Source organism: Cygnus olor, chromosome 2 (genome assembly GCF_009769625.2).
Source record: "Cygnus olor isolate bCygOlo1 chromosome 2, bCygOlo1.pri.v2, whole genome shotgun sequence".
Classification (NCBI taxonomy): domain Eukaryota; kingdom Metazoa; phylum Chordata; class Aves; order Anseriformes; family Anatidae; genus Cygnus; species Cygnus olor.
The window spans coordinates 62,312,502-62,330,061 of NC_049170.1; the positions used below are offsets into that span (position 1 = coordinate 62,312,502).

Genomic DNA, 17,560 nt, shown 5'->3' on the forward strand with positions numbered 1-17,560 from the left:
GAACAAATCCTCTTGCACCAAGTCAACACCTCTGGCCACAGACTTTTTCATAATTAACATGGTAACATCAAGGAAAATGTGGGGAAAAAAGTAGAGCTGCATGCAGAATTAGTGTCAGCTCCACATTTAGGGAAACAACTGGAAACATATCTACCTTCTCTCTGTTCTGCATCTCACGCCATGCAATACCTGCCTGCACGGTTCAGCATAGAGATCTCCAAATCAGCATTTTCCAGTGACCTGTCACAGCTCAAACACACCTCATCAGTGACTCAGGCCACCACACTTCAGTCTCCTGTGGCTGTGACACACAAGCACATGCACAGACTGTCCCACCAGTGCTGCATTGGGGTGGTCATCTTCAGCACAAGGTGATAGCAAGTCTGCCAGCTTCCTCCATCATCACACAAAATAAAAAGGCACATTCAGCAGAGCCACAGTGTTTAGTCTTTAGGAAGCACTCTGCAGGAGTCTCAAATCCTGTTAAAGTCAACACGAACTAAAGATGCTCAGCACGCCTTGAGATTAAGCCACTAATTAATACTTCAGATGCAGGGTAGGGGGAGTCAGGTCAGTACCAAAAAAACTGCACTGCAAAGAGTGTGCTCTGAAGCAACCAAGCAAAAGGGCTCCAAAGAAAGAAAAATGAACCTGTCAAAGAACCCCATTAGTCCTCCCTCCTGCAAGGAGGCAGTAAGATAACTAGATCAGGTAGCTGTAATAGGGCCCGTTAATCAACAGGATCCCTGTTTCCCTTCAGTCTCCTTCAAAGCCACAGATCGTTAGCAGCACTACAAGCCAACAATCCATTTTTTATTACAGCATGAGTAAGTGATAAGAGTTAGAACTAGCAGATCGTGCAGAAGGAACAGAGTGACATTTATTAGGGTTTGACCTTCAAGGACAAATATTTTTGTCCTTGCTCAGGGAGAACCACCGCTAACTCAAAGGGGAGGACTATCACTAGCGCCAGAGGGAATTTGGAGCAGCAGTGCAGGATGGATCTTCAAGTAGGGCAACAATCAGTAGAATGGCATTTCCCTGGGAACAAAACCAATCTGGTAACAGGAAAACCCTCCTTCAAACCCCCTAACAAAACAAAACAAAACAAAACAAAAAAAAAAAAGAGAGAGAGAGAGAGAGATGACTCACAAATACCTTCCAGTCCTCTGCGATATAGTCTTACCTTTGTGATGTTTTCTTGTATTTTCTCCTGCAGGAAAAGAACAAAATACAACTCAGATAAGAAAGCTCCACTGCTGAGGATGAGAAAAGGAGAGGGTAAGAAATCAGGCACAATTAAGTGATGTCACTTTTGCCTTGAGACTGCCCCAAAACTGATGCAGCTATCTCCTTCTGCTAACCTCGGTGGCTGTTGTCATTAACTCCTGTAGAAAGAGGAATGTGTTTGCCTGTGTGCATCGTGCCCTTTTCTTGTAAGACAGGGTCACAACAGCTGGAAAAGAAGGAGTTACTACTCTAAATGACTTGGGGTTCATCCAACCACATTGCCTGCAGTCAGTCAGAGCAAAGCCCCAGTGGTTTTATAGCAGCCTTGCTCTGTAAAGAAAATTCAGACCCTAGCAAGTTCTCTACTCTGCCAAATCCCAGAAGCCACACCAGAGTTCAGTGCTTGTACCTCGGGACCTAACAGATCTGAGCCCAGGACTAGGAATGGCAAGAGCATTGAACATACTGACAGCACCTCTTCATCTGCCCAGCCCAAGGATCCAGCCCTTCCCCCAAACCAATTATTGCAAAGGCTGCAAACCCCTTCTCTTCTTAGCATGGTGGATTTTGTCCTCTACAGCAGGCAATGGCACAAGCTGTCAACACTCAAAGGAAAGCCCTGCTGCATGATTGCCTGTGTGGCTATACACAGGCATATCTGCACTGTACTTTAACTGTGAGCTTGTTATCCTGCAAGAGACACGTTCAATAGCTTTGCATGGTGCCGGGCAAAACAGGGCACTGATCCTACTTGAGTTCAGCCTTGCTTCTGTATTTTAAAGCAAAGCTAATGAGCTCTACACTTAAAAAGCAGTGATGGGAACACAGTGTGAACCATCATGAGGAGTGCAAGATCAACATCCTGTTGTTCAGCCAGACACTTACAGGTGGTCCCCACCTTTTGAGTGTGTAGGTTATAATGTTGTTATAACTGCTTTACTGCTGTGAGCATCAAGCTCTGCTTTTTCATCTCTGATAATACCAGAAACAGAAAAGTGTGGCTAAGTCAGATAGGCCCAGAATACCCTAACAAGGGGTATTCTTTGTTAAAAAAAAATGGGGAAAAAGAAAAAAAAAGGAATGTAGTGCTATTTTATACCTAATTAGATTCATGAATAGGGTATCCTGGCTGTCAAATATTTCATTTGATATTACCTTTAGAAAAGGTACTCAAGCGTGGTCTTACTTCTGTATTCTGACCGTGCCATAGAAGTCCTAGATATTTACTTTAGAAAAATTTTAAAATATTTCATTTACACTTTACTGTGTGAAGAATTACCTATTTAAATTCTGAACAGATGCAGAAGAGTAAAAGAACATTCACAGAAGTATTGAGAGTCTAGCTTACTGGTATTCATGATGATAATATATAAAGGCAGAAGCCCACTTGGACCCATCTGATTCTAAGGGAATTTCTATTTTAATTACAGAATGAAGAAGAATAGAAATTTAATTTTGCAGAGTTGGAAGTTTGTATTCTAACAAACATAGAACTTCACTAAATTTGCTTGCAAAATGAAAATGCTGAAAAAAACTCCTGCTTGCTTGGCCATTTTAGTGCAGGTTGATCACATTGTATTCTTCCCAAGAAATCTTCTTTTATTTTCTGATATATAAATTTTACATTTTAAAATTTCGAATTGTTATTTACCAGTCACTTCTTTCCCCTGAAAGTGTTCTATGTTGTGTTGCAGTACTGTCAGAACTACTTTTCCCTTTATCAGTCAGTGACTTTGTAAAGTGTTTCTCTTTCAGCCAACCTTCACATTCCAGCAAAAATATCTTTCATAAACTCCTGATTAGCCAAAAGTTTCTTGTATACTTTAAAGAGGTGACCCAGCCCTAGGGTGCTGTTTGCATTTGAGTAATAACATCACTTATCGGTTACACCTTTAACACTCCTTATTTTCAAGAAGATTTTTACTCCATTAGAAAACTGGACAATACCATAGATGACAGTACTAGGAAAAGGGCATTTGTGTAGCCATAGGAGGTATAGGAAACATAAATACATTTTTTTATTATTGCTTATTGTTTCCACACCTGCAGTCCAATTACAGTTAAGGTTTATGTGTAGTGAGTTAGTGACTGAGTTTACAGGCACTGAATTTGCACATTACAGTTGAAGACAATATAACTACAGGATCTGTTGAATACAGATTCAGCATCCCTACTGCATACACTTGCTTTAAAAAGAATGTCCCTAGCAGCTGCATCCATACTAATGCTGACATCTAGCAAAAAAAATTACTGTATTCCTGAACTTCCAGAATTCCCCCACCACCAAAAAAATAAATAAAATAAATATGACAATGCCACCTACCAACATTATAAAAAGATGATGTTGGCACTATAAAAATGTTTTCAAACATGGCCTTCAAATTGCTTTTGAAAACGTAGACAGTGTCAATGTCTACCTGCTTTAAGCTTGCAAGCCACCGCTTGCAACTACCTCCCATTAAATACAATCATTGCAAACAACGAAATTAGAAGGTGCCTCTTATAATACCACAGCCAATGGATAACTGCAATCAGCCACTATATATGAATTAATAGGAGCAAACTGGAGGGAGGGGGTTATTTGGTTTGACGTTTCCTTGCTTTTTTGTAAAAAATGCGGGACAATCTATCCTAGCCTATCTCTCCAAGAGAATACTATACTAGGAGGACCTGGCTGCTCAAAATTGTCTTTATCAGAGGCTTTGGGATAAACCTGGAAATACGCATCTTCCAGTCAAACTCAAGGGACGGGTGATTTTCTGACAACAAAACCAAACTGACACAGAGGAAGAATGACGATGAATTAAAGGAGGCAGTGTTACAGCTTCCTGCACCTGTGGGCTGTCCAGTGCTCATGCCTGCAATAAGGCTTAGAGAAATTACCAAATCTGTTTAGGTTCAGTTTCTTTCCCGCTATGCACGTGCCACGCTAGAAGAACAACCACATCCATTAAATCATGTTTTCTGTTGTGGAATGTATTACTCTCAGATCTACATTAAGCTTGTATATTAAAAATAATAATAAAAAGGTAGATTTTTTTCTCATTCTGAAGAGAATTAACAGGTGACTCACACTTGGTAGGGCCTGTATTGCTAGTGTAAACTAGAAATAACTACTCTGAACTTCAGGTAAATACACCTGCACAAGTGTAGTATGAAGTCAGAACTGATTTAGTACAAGCAGGCTACTGGAGCCTAATGAAAATAAACGCAGTAGGAGTTTTAAAAACACATATTTCGTAACAAGCAAAATCTAAAAAAAAAAGTGGTAGATAGGACAAAACTTCTGCCTGAAATGAGATGGTGTCAACATGAGAATTGAGCCCACTATTTCAGTATCTGCTTTTCTAGAGAGGAATAAGTCTTTCATATCATCAGAAAATAATAATAATATGATGGTCAGACATAAAATTAGGACTCAGGCCTAGGACCATACCTTGAATGGTATTTAAGCAGCAACAGGATGCAGATAGCTAAAGCTACATAAGCACTCAACTCCCATTGAAATAAACAGACATGCAAAATTTGTGTGCTTTCATCCCTGCCAACTTCTCTTAGTCTAAGTATCCTTTTCCCAAAATTATGTTTCTACTTCTGTCATTTAATGCTGGTGTACCTTTAAGCAAACCACTTTCTTCCTATGTTTCCCCTTCAGACACTGTTTCTGGTAGTTTCTTAGACCTTTAGGGTTGCAGTTTTTATAAATGGTTTTGTAGATAAATTCATAACAATGGGACAAAACTGGAGCCCAAGTAATGAGACTTCTAAGTTGTTCCAGAAAGCCCTCACACTTCTTCAGCATCTAGAAGCCCAGAGATGAAGAGAATTTTATAGAAACACACAATAACAGCATTTGAATCTCATAACAACCTCCTCAGACCTTATTTTGCTGAGATGTGAGTTAACAGACTGAGTAGGTATGGAGAGGAGTACAGGTGGAGGGGACGGTGGAATTAAACAGCTCTGCCAACTGTTCTGTTTTTGCCCCATAATCATACAACTCAGAATATCAACTAGATAGATGAATTGCTCTTTCACTCCTACACAGCCTCTGAAGAATTACCTAAATCACTTAAATTTTTTTACTCATAACAGCAGCTTGGTTAAAACGGTGTTATTCCATATTTGTTCCACAGGGTTTTTGGTATTAATTACATCCCCTCAGCACATGAAGTAAAACTGTGGGTACTACAGAAATAATAGAAGGATTTTTGCCTAGCTTCATCCCTGAAAATCTACACTGAAAATTAAAAGTTAATGAGCATTATGCTCTGCTCGCACACAGGTGCTAGGAAGTAATGGGTCGTATCTGCCCTTGGCTCATCAGCATCTCCACATGCTCATAACTGCCAGTGCAGTGATCAGCGTTAGGCCACCTGCTGACGAACTTGCTGTTAATAACTGGAGGTACACACAGGTGAGTGCTGGTGACAATTTTTAGTGAATTAATGCTTCGCAGCTAAGTGGCCATCAGCATGCCCTTAGCCTGCTGAGATGGTCAAACAACTTAATTTTCTGGCTGAGGCTCATAATTTGCCATCCACAGTGGCCTAAAGTAACATGCTTTGTTTTGCTTGGGCATTGCAAAAGATTTGGAAGGGAACCCGGTGGTTCAAAGGAGTTTAGAAAGCCAGATATATCTTTTGAAGTCCTTGAAATTCATTGGCCTTTGCTCTCCCATTTGTACCTCCAGCTGACAATGCACAAGGCTGGATCTAATGCAGCATCTGGTTTTATGCTGGATCCATGTTCCTTTGGGAAAAAGAGGGCAATGACTGTTTAGGGAACCAGGAGACTAGCTAGAGTGAATCCGCTACAGCAATTTAAGACATTGCTCACAGATGTCTGTGCATAGTGCCTGCCACAGGTCAGCATCCTCACAGCATAACCAGCAGACATAAGCACATCCCCGGGCATCAGCTGCCTCAGCGCAAAGTTCAGCATTTTGGCTTACACTGCCAGCGATGGTGGCTTTAAGCAAAGATGCTGGGTTTTGTACTGCCACAGCTGAGGCACGCTCTTTACTGCTTGCTCTGCAGCAAAAGCAGAGGCAAAACTGCCAGGGGCATTAACTCCTTCAACTGATGCAGCAAGCCTCGCTGGAGCTTGGCTTTCGTACCCTTATTTTTGTCACTGACATCAGTAAGCATAATTGGAGCTACATGCAGAGAAACGTAACTCTTGTCTGAAGAAGAATGTTTTACAAAAGATACTTCTTCAGGACAACCACAGTTGTTAAAGAAAGCAGTTGTCATGAGCAAGTATTTAAAACGAGTTATTCTTAGACTGGAGGGGAAAGAGGGACTTTTCCTCTTTTATATTTAGAAGCTTTATAATTAGCATGTTTAAGATATGAGTGGGAGCTTAATCATCCATTGACAAAAGAACTCAACTACATCTGTCCTTTAGTATTGGAGCTCCATCACACCCGTAGCCTAGGCAAGCCAGGGCTATTCATCTCTGTTTCCCTGCCAGGTTCCTCTGACCAGCTCATTCAGAAGCACACAGAGACAAAGCCACTTCACCACACTGAAACATCCACCTTGTCACATACAAATTTTGACAGGCTTTCTTTCCTGCCAGAGTGGGGCTTCTGATGTTAAAATAGGTGTTAAGATAACCCTTCTGAAAGTCTGTTTTGTAGTTTAGCAAACCAGCAATGAGATAAGCAATATAATTTGGCAAAACAAAAACAAGTCTCTGCAAGTCAAATCTAGAAGATGAATCCTGCTCTTATATTAGCCACCAGTGAATCTGCAGCCATACTGGCTGATATCCCTCCCTTGTTTACTTTAGCAGCCATAATTCATATTTACTGCTTTTCTCAACAGATCCTTCCAATTCATTGGTCCAGAACCCCCAAGATTTCCCCTCAAAGCCTGGGCAGCAGGACAAAGAGTATTTCCCAGATCCCAAGCCCTGGTGCTTTCCCTGGCCATACCACAGCAGCATATTAACTTGTAACAGAGGGAGGCAACATCTCCCAGTGCATCCCTGCCAAGAAGCAGAGGTGGGGAGCCCAAATAAAGCTAGTTTTTCCAACTGATGGGATCGCTTAAATTGAAAATCTTCTCTCCCAGAGGCTTGATATTCTGAATCATGCAGTGCATCACCAATTAATCGTCATCATCACAGGATTAGTGATGCATTTACGTTATGTTACCAAAGCCTATATTAATAACCATGTTTAAATCAATTCACACACACAAAAATAATAATAATAATAAAAATCTCACAGCACAGACTAAGGACTGGCATCTGTCAAAGCTCAGGATCCCAGGGGAGCCCTGACCAGAACTCAGGAATATATTGAGATTGCCAGACTTTGAAGGGTATGATGCCATCAACTGCTACTGGGTTTTTAATTCCATAACTGAAACAGGATGACCTGCTTTGTTTCTTTATTCACTCTCCATTCAATAGCAAATATAATTTATTGTTTCTTCCACATGGGCTGGTTAGCAAAATACTGTGCTAAGTTAAAAACAATACGATCACAGAGACTAATAACAACAGAGGAGAAGAAATGGTAAGAAGTGGGTGAGGAAGGAAGAAAAGATTTCACCTAGTACTTAAAATGTGATGGAGGTTTTATACGGGATTTTAAAAAACAAGAAGAGTCATTTTAAATCAGACCCTGACCTACATGGGGACACAGTAAAATGAGAGGACGAGGCAGTCATTTTTCTCATTTTAAGAAGATTATAAGAGTCTGCATGCTCTGAAGCACAGGTATGTGCCTTGCAACCACACAAAGACAAGAAATATTCACAACATGAAATAGGTATGATGATTTCAGAAGAAACAGAAACAAGATAGTGGAGAGTGACAACAGATCTACAACCAAAAAATGGGGGGGAAAAGCATCACATCTTAGAAATAAGAGGAAACAAAGTGTAAATTTAGCTTGGCCTCAACTTGCAATTGGTTCTCAAACTAAATAATGTATGTAAATAATTTAAGGTCAACAAATATCCTCGTGCTTTTGCACAAGGAAGATGCTATTTTGATATGTAGCCAATCTGACTGACCATAAGCTTTCACCAGTTTAGCTACCCAGTTTTCTAAACAACTGGGCAAACAAGTATTTCAAGAAACTTAGAGCCTCATCTCCAAAGTGGATGGCAATTGTTAGGCCATACCAGAATTGACTGACTTCTCATCTTGCCTCTGATTTTCTGTAACCTTTTGCCATGACAAGGCTCTGTTCTGCAGTTAAACAACCAGTTTCCCACTTAGTCATTTGGGTTGAATGTGTTTATTGAGTCTGTGTGAAGTGTAAATGGAGAGGCAATGTTTCTAAATTCTCCTCATAGAAAAGCCTTGGTGGCAGCACAAGCTGTGAGGGGTTTCTTCTGCAGTGCAGCTCAAGGTAGCTGCAATCCCTTCTCTAGCAGCTTAGTAAAGAGTGGACAGAGCCTGAAGGCATTACAGATGGTATTTATGTATATGGTCTCAGCAAATTGACATTAATGACAAATACATGCTATTGTATATGCTCTTAGGAGAGCTGATGACCTTAAATTGCACTCAGGCCCAAATCCCTTGTCTCACCACTGAAGTGCCAGGCACCAACTCACTAGCAAAGTAGGGGTTCAAGTGTGAGGAGGGTGAAGGAAGAAAGAGGGAAAGGAGAGATGGTAAGAAGGAGGTCCCTCTCAAGATCTGTTCCTACAGATGAGGAGGATCCAACTGACTTTACCTGCTTAGCACCACAAACTCGACCCAGGTCTTGATCTCATCTCCCAAGGTTAGTGTAAATGCAGCCACCTATTCACCACCCTCAAGAGCAGGAGTGCTGGGTAGGACCCCATACAGCTATAACAATTTTATTCAGACAAGGGCATGTGAGAGCTGTATTAGTTAAGGGTATTTTATTTTCCACTGCCATAAAGATGATCCATGACCAATTGTCAGGATTTTAGTTAGCTTCATTTTAACAAAGGGCAATCATGGCTTGCTCAAACTTTGATAAACAGCACCGGCTGTCTGAAGAGGTAAGTTACCTGCTGTGCATCCCTCCATGACATAGTACATATACCAAATGAGGAGAAAATGAAGCAAAGAAAAAGTTTACTCATCTATGTGGTCTGCATTGAATAGTGCGTATGTAGGAAGGCTCAAAGGTTTCAAGCAAGACAGTCTGGGGCACAAGGATCTGTGGGAAACAGTGGGAACCCTGTGGAGATGGCTGAGCGCTCCAGCTTGGTCACAAAATGAGGTATCCATAAAATCAAAACAGAAAGACTAACTCAAATTCAGTTCTGGAACTATCTTGTACCAGGCAATAGACTGGACTGGTATTTTCATGTGTTGGCATCTTGACTACCAAAAAAGTCAGCAAAAATTGTTCTAAAGATTTTTAAAAATACAGTTTAATTCATGTAGATTTTGTATAGAACCAGTAAAATTACTGAAATCTTGAAGCTTCTCCTCTATTTTTACTCAGTTTTCCATCACACTTCATACAAAACCAACCAACCAAACAAAACAAAAGGAAACAAAAACTGTTAAAAAACTTGCCATTGCAGTTAGCATGGACTTAGTTGAAGAAAAATACTAAGTAAAAAGTAAAAGGGGGTTGTTTCTGAAAACCTGGCCCTTTGAAGAGAATATGATCTACTGCTCATTCTGCTTTTTCTTAGTACACAACCAGCAAATTATCTTGTGCTTCATATATATCCTATTCCAAAGAAGAGTATGCTCATAAAAATCCAGTTACAGGAAAGTACTTTTCAGGAAAACAAAGTCCTGAAGTCTGAAAAGAAGAAAGAGCAGTTCTCAGTATTCACATTTATAAATAAAATAAAATAAAATAATTAAAAAAAAAAAAAGGTTGTTAAGTCACATCACTGCATGACGTTTGCATGTTTACTGTTTTAAAGTACATTTATACTTAGTATGACCCTGTGTTGCTTTCTAGCTGGCCATTCCAAATGACTTACAGAACATTTGGCTCTGAAATAAATAAAGGGGATGACTTGCAAAGTACAGGATGGGTGGTACTTCAACATGCCTATCCTGAAGCCTCTCCCACTGGAAGAGACTGTGACACGTATTGCAAAATGGGATCAGAGGGGCTGGTAGGGAAGAATATCTCCCTGCTGCTCTGAGTATAGATGTACTGCACATTGTGTTTAGACGGCAACACTGACCTCGCAAGTGGGATGCTGCTTCCTTGTTATTACAATGTCTCAAAAAGGCAGCATATACGCAATCTTTCCTGTGCGTTCTTAAGTTGTATCCTGTTCATTTTCCTACAGAAAGAGCTTATAAAAACAAGTCAGGTCAACAAGAAGTGTAAAAGGGGACAGTTCCTTTTGCAGTAACGTAACGCATCATTTTGCCGAGCACGTATGGCAGCAATATTGATGTATCCTGTGTGTTCAAAGCACGTAATAGTTTAGCTGGAATTCCATTCCCCCAGTGGGAAAAAGCTGTGAGACCCTGGAAGAAACAAGCACGGACAGATTAAAAACTTATTTTACTTACTGCTACTATGTAAAATGAACATATTCAGATTCTGCAGGAGCCAAACAGGCAGCTGTCCAGTCTGTTTCATGCAGGGCCGCTCTGTGATTAGTAACAGTATGCACAATGATGGGGGAGAGTGTGTGCGGGGGGAAATTATTGTTCATACCCTGGATTAAATATCTAGACAGGAAACATGGACTGGAATTACATCAGGCCAGACCAGCCACGTGCGTGAAGTCACTAAACAAATCTGCATCTTGCCCTAAGCTCTAGTAAATCTATCAGACTGCTGCTTGTTATTGTTTCCCCCTCCAACCCTCCTCCTCCTGAACACAACCCACCCGCTCTGTCTGCTCGTAGACAGCTGGTGTGACGCAGAATTTTAAATCTCATGGTTTTTGTGCCAGGCCCTCTCCTGACTCTGGGTTACAGGCTGAAACACTCGGATTACTGTTTAACAAGCCTAAACATGGGGCGAAAAAATTGCCACACAAAGATGCAGTGTTCCCTTTCCAAAATAAGGTTCCTCTCCCCAACCCCATTCCCCACCTCCCAGCCACCCCCTCCTTCAGCACGCCGATAGTTTTTAGAAATGATTCAGGGCTTTCTTCAACATGACTTTGTGCAGTGAGGGAGGGACGGCTATTGTCCTGACAGTGCCTCCTTGTTAACAGACCACTCATTAAATGTCACCCTTAGGAAAAGGCAACATTTAAACTTCTTGTGAACAGCCAATGCTTTTTTTCTGGGCTTCCCACCACTCTGTGTTTCACCAGGAACAGTGACATTACAGAGGGGGGCAGGCTGAATAGCAACATGACTCTGAGAGAGCCTGCAGAAGCCTGTTTAGAGGAGAAGAGATTTCATGGAGGGTCCTTAGTGTTGGACCTCTGCCTTTACTGTCCTCAGAACTGCTGGTTGCAGCGTGGCTCAGCACCTTCAGCAGACCGTAGGCTATTCTGTCCACATTATTTCTACATTGCTATGGCTTTATCCTCTGTACGGAATAAGACTTCCCATCTTTCCTTCCTTCACCCCCTATGCATGAAAAACATGGTGCGATGACATACAGCTAACTACTGAATAAGGCATGACAGCAAAACAAAAGAAGAGTGGAAGGAGGAGAGCAGAAGCCACAGCAATGCCCGCCTGCTGCCGTCTGCAGCTCAGGAGCACTGCCCTGTGCTCAGGGCCTGGGAACTCCTCACCACACAGGGGAAACTTCGGCAGAGGGAAATGGGATGGACGGGTGAGCAGATGGGAACAGTCTTTGAGCATGCATGCAGGGAACGGAGGAGGGTGTGCGAAATTTCTATTATTTAAGGCCCTACTCCCTGCTGTCACCAGCTGTCTTGCAAGCAACTAGATGCCACAGCAACCGTGGGAAGGGGAGGGGGGTGGTCTTCAGAAAGCTCAGACACAAAGATGTTTTTAAATAAGCAAATCCTCCAGTCCTGTCCACATGGCAAGTGCCACAGTTGTGATTGCTATTCTAGTTCTTAAAAGTTCGGCTGCTTTAAGGTTGGAGTCAAGTTTCCTGCCTCCATAAGGTGAAGGTAATTCAAAATGCAATTTGATGTTTCACAGACATTGAGGCTAGGTGGGACCATTATGATAATTTACTCTGAGTTACTCAGCAAATTTGCATAACTCAGGAATTTCATTCTTCTCCATTTGCAAGGGGATGTCTTCACCGCAGTCGAGCTAATTAGAAACAGGTCTTATAGAGATCAGTGAGCGTTTATATGAAAGCTTCTCTTTGCAAAGCACTTTAGAGACACTCTCCATATGAAATGAATGACTTTATCTACACATCCCATCAAACTGCATCCAAATCAGTAGGCTCCCTGAACCTAGAATGCAAGTGCAAAGAGGGGAAAGGAAAGATGACTGCCCAGACAAAACTAATGAGAACATCTGGAGGGAGAATTTTTAGTGGTGTTACACCAAGAACACGGCCCAAATACCAAAGACAATTTCCCCACCCTGTGAAAAAAAAAAAAAAGCAGTAGCATCCTGAAGGAGGGCCCCTCATTCACCTGAATGAAGACATACTCAGAACATGATGCAAGAGCAGTGTTTTGGGCAGCATTTATAACCAGCAGTATTTTTGCAACGTGTAGGCTTTCCTTCAAGGTCTCCCATTAAAATTTCAGTGAGGCAGAAAATACTGTGCTACAAATTGGGCAACATTTTCAAATGCCCTTAAAGGCAGCCCTTGTCCCTGTGATTTTCAGCAAAACTCAAACTCCTAAATGACTTGCGTACATGTTGTGCTATGAGCTATTTTAAGCTGTGAGTAAATAAATCTAACAAATGTTTACATGTAGGGGCCTGAAGAACCCACAGAGCTACCTCCTTTCTCCCCCTGCCCTTCCTCCCCCCTCCTTTTTTAAAGCTGTCTAGTTTTCCTCTCCACCCTTACTGAGTCAGTATGGTCTTTTGTATATGATCTCCCAATTCTCCCCCCACAGCCTCAACCCCCACAGCTTCCTCTTCTTTCACTTTTCAAGCAAGTCTGAAAAGAAGAGTTCTCCCATCTGACTGTAGCTGTCCCTGCTGCACCAATGTGTATAGGAGCATATTTAAATTGTGTATTCAATCTCTTTGCTTAGCAGAAACCAGTAACTGCTTACAGCTAGTGAATCCCAGAAAACCAGCTGCTCCACAGGAGGCATGGGAGGAAGTGCGATCTGAGCATCGTTTACAGCAGCCATCTGAACTGTTCAGCCTTGCAAGGGAGTTTATGCTCTACTTCAACTCCTTTGCCCTTGGATGCTTGCTGTAGTTTGTTCCTCCCTGCAAGGACTCCCTGTGTGCTACAGCTGAAGCTACAGGGCTCTGTACAATCTTAGTTGTTAAAATGACACAGATCTTATGTTTAATTTGTGATAATCTTGGTGTTGAAATGAGATTTGTACCAAGCCAGGATTCGTACTACAGATGGATATTGTGCGACTTTCTGTCTTGGCTAGGAGTTTTGTGCACGAATAGTATCTGTGCCCAGGAGTGTAAGAAATCAGTTCTAAAGTGATCACACAGACCTACTAATAGCCATTCAGAGCATCATGTTAATAACAAAATGACTCCACAGCTTGACAGATATGGAAGAAAAGCATGGAATATGTCATACAAGACTATATTCATCTTAATAAATAAATCGTCTCCTGTATCTCTCTCTCCAAGAAAGACTACAAAAATCCTCTGCCATTCATGTCTGCGCTCATATGGACTTTTCCATCCGATGTCACCAACTGCTAGGTATGGAGGTCTTCTGAAAGAAGGTGAGTCAATCTGATGTGACATAAATTGGGTACCTTGGCAGACAGAGAGCCTTTCAAACCTCTTCTTGGCAGCCATGTAGAGCTATGGCTCTCTGAGGGCTCTGCACCACGCTTCTTGGCCAGGAAAATCCAGCCATCCCCAACTGGACATTACCAATTGTTGAGAGGGATCCTGATTCCACTGAAGTCAACCAGATGAATTTATTATACACAGTTTCACCAGCCTTCTTTTCTTTTCTTCTTTCCTTTTTTTTTTTTTTTTTTTTAAAATCACACCTTCAAAGTAATCCACTTTTTGAATATCCAAGACAACTGCAGACAATTTCTGTCTGAGACCTGGAGCAGTACACTGACTGCTAGAGGAAGGTCCATTCCTCAGCTGTAATATAAACTTGAACACAAAATCAGGCTTAGCACTCTTAGGGAAAATTTTGCACTGTCATGAGGCTAAACAACTTTTCTCAATCCATGAATGTCTTTGAAAACCAAACTCTTCAAAGAAAACAAAACCAAATTCTTCAAAGACCATGAACTGAATTCCAATTTCACCCCCGCAAATGGATGGGTATCAATGAAGTCATTCTTCCCAGTATTAGCAGCACAGTTCATGAGATCAAAAACAGCCTTATGAATCTAAACAGACCCTTCTAGAAAACCTTCAATCTATCCAAATCCCTAGTGGTTTGAGAGCAAATCACATCTGTAGAAGTATGTTTCACAACTGCTGTAGTGTTTTAATGGGTCAGCCCTAATACGTGAACCTCAATCTTCCCTCAGATCCAGACAGTTTCTAGTATTTTGAAGGAACTGAAGTGATTTTTTTGATAGAACAAGACAAAAGAATGGAAGAGGAATATCTCACGTGAATTTCAGGGGAAAAAAAAAAAAAAACAGAGTACATAAAAATGCTTTCAAGGACTGAGTTGGATTTAATATAGTGTTTGAATCCACCAAAAGCTGGCAGATTAGGAGATGAGCTGGCCTCACAGCCTTTAAAACACACAAACACACAGAGGATTTTTCAGTGCTGTCTTCCATCAGTTTTTATTTCTTTATGCTTGGACTCCTATCCCACTAAGGCATTTTTAAAAGAGAATTCCAGAAAGACTCTTAATTTCCCTTTGATCCAAGGCTTAAATTCATCTTCCCTGAAATAACTTTTTTCATATCCTTGTTTCTTATGCAGGATTGCAAGCTTTATAGCAGTGATATTTGAAAAGCACTGAATTTAATATTACAAAGGGAGGCGCTTTCTTCTACAGCAGACTATGGTCTTCTTTTTATGACTGCTGAAATAAATAATTGCTTTTTAGGCTGCAGGTATGATTCATTTGTACTACCTCCAGAAGAATAAAAGCTTTTTTTATGATTATGGTAAAAACTAGAGAGTGTATATTATTTCTTAGTCAACATGTCAGTATTAAACATGAAGTCTTCTCTCTTTTGTTACCTACAGGATTCATTTATTGATCTAAGATTCAAATAAAAGTTTCTGTATGGAACAAAGTAACCAAAGGACTGTGGCAAAATTTATCAGTTTACTGCATTACTACACCTCCAAACACCATATTTTTTAATTATCTTCTTCCAAAGTTCCTGCGCTCCTATTCATTACAATATATTTTCTCCTCTGTCCATTTTTCAGTCATGAGATTAGCAGCTGGCAGCACTTCTCCTGTTCCTCTTCTTCTTTCAAGGGCTATACCGCAGGCAGTTTGAAATAAGCTATTATGGGTGAGTTTAATGGTCACACCACAGGCAGAACTACATCATAGATCAACCAGACCCCAATAAACTTTAAAACCAGTTAAGTCACTCGCACCCACAGGTCAGCTCACCCAAACTAAGAATTTGTAGGCTAACGCTGGAGCGCGGCCATCTCCAGCACATACCCAGCACCCATTCTCTAACCAGTGAGACCTTTACAGTCTTTCCAGGAAGCACGACAGCCAAACATCATCTATTCCTGCCTCCACCTCCTGTTCCCAACGTTACTTTCAGCAGCAACTTGTGGTACACAGGAAAAGTCAAATACAGACTTAAGAGGCCTATAGAGTGGTTTCCTGACATGGTTCTCTGACAAGTAATCCCTGTCTATGCTCATCAAGAAAGCCAAACTAGAAACAGGGTAGCAATGACTGTGTTGAAATATGGTTGAAGGTTGCTCAGTTCTGCTTCCAGGGCGAACAGGGCTTCAGTTTAAACCCAGACTCTCGGGAGGTTCAGGAAGACTGAAACCAAGACCAAAGACAGCAGGAGTGCCTCTTTCACCTCCGGAAAGGAATTAGCATATTCATATTTTCCACTTGAAAACTGACTAATTTACACATTTCCTAACAAAGTGGTGCTTTCTGAGGGGCTTTTTAAACCTCTACTATCTGCTGCCAGCTAAAATATTTGGGGACAAAGCCCACTGTGTAGAGAGTGCCTCTGGAATTCAAGGGAGCTCTCTGTTTTCCTGTTTACGATGGCTACATAAATGAAAATGAAGCAGATCAGGCTACTGTCACTGGGAGAACCAGCTGTTCTGTATGTGACATTTTTCAAATAAGAAAACCTAAAAATACTGCAGAGCACATACAGATAAGACAGGGAAACAGATAACTGAGCAGCAGCACTGTAACACTTGCCAAATTGTCTTCAGTCATCAAGGCTCCATGTTTTCCCATTGAAATCAGTTGCTGCCTCACCATTTACTTCAAGAACAAATCTGAATTTGAATCTTCCATAAACATTTGCATTTGGACTTCTTCACTGTTAATAGGATGCATGGTGCTTTGCAGAGGAAGTTGAGGAAATGCCCTAAGTGCTGAAATATCATCCTGGATCTTCAGCAAAACCATGAAGTTTTCCAAGACACTGATTTACATGTGTTTCTATTTTCCTTCCCCGTCAGATTTCTTAGACCGATTCTACATTGGCAGGTTTGAGCAGGAAGCCTGAAAAATGAGGTCAAAATCAAGCATCCCATTTGAGTCACAGTTCAGAGATTGCTGCTGTTTGTAATTTCATCTTTGGCAGCATGAGGAAGTACTACATTGAGAGTGAAGAGATTTATCATGAATTTAGCAATTTAACATTATAATCCCAGCTATGGTGTAGAAGGTTAAAATCCATTTTGTCTCCTCTCCCTCTACAATGCTTAAAGGATTTCAGGGACACCAGCAGGTGCTGTTAATACTGTAACAGCTAGAAATCAAACTTTTATTTTTCTGCATAAAAGCAACCAAAAATCAAACTGAAAATATCTCCAAGATGGGTCTTCAGCTACCCTAAACTAGCATAGGTCTATTGAAACTAGCGGAGCTCTTTGGATACGTGCCCCTGCATTCTTAAATGCCATCAGACATGACACCTAATCCTAGTGTTGAAAAGGGCTTTGGCATTTTCTCTGTGTTTGAGAAGTTGGGAAGTAACTGATGACACTTCATGGGGCTTTAGGAGTCCTAACTAGGATATGGGAGTTAAGTCCCACAGCTAGAAGTCCACTTGCTAAAACAAGAACACCCCAACACAGCCACTGCTGCTCATAGCTCCCTGGAGAAACTCTCAGTTCAAAAAGCAATCATACA

General features: G+C 41.2%; 1 protein-coding gene across 15 annotated transcripts in view; it reads right to left on the bottom strand.

Moving 5' to 3' along the window:
• The window catches only part of PDE1C (phosphodiesterase 1C), a 318,847-nt gene that overhangs the window by 192,770 nt on the left and 108,517 nt on the right, over positions 1–17,560 (bottom strand). For 11 of the 15 annotated variants that reach the window (XM_040546315.1, XM_040546314.1, XM_040546316.1 and 8 more), the window contains one exon: positions 1,187–1,213. The exons of the other annotated variants lie outside the window; for them this stretch is intronic. In XM_040546315.1, the coding sequence (XP_040402249.1) occupies positions 1,187–1,213 (27 nt within the window). The remainder of the gene's footprint in view (positions 1–1,186; positions 1,214–17,560) is intronic. 15 annotated transcript variants of the gene reach the window in all.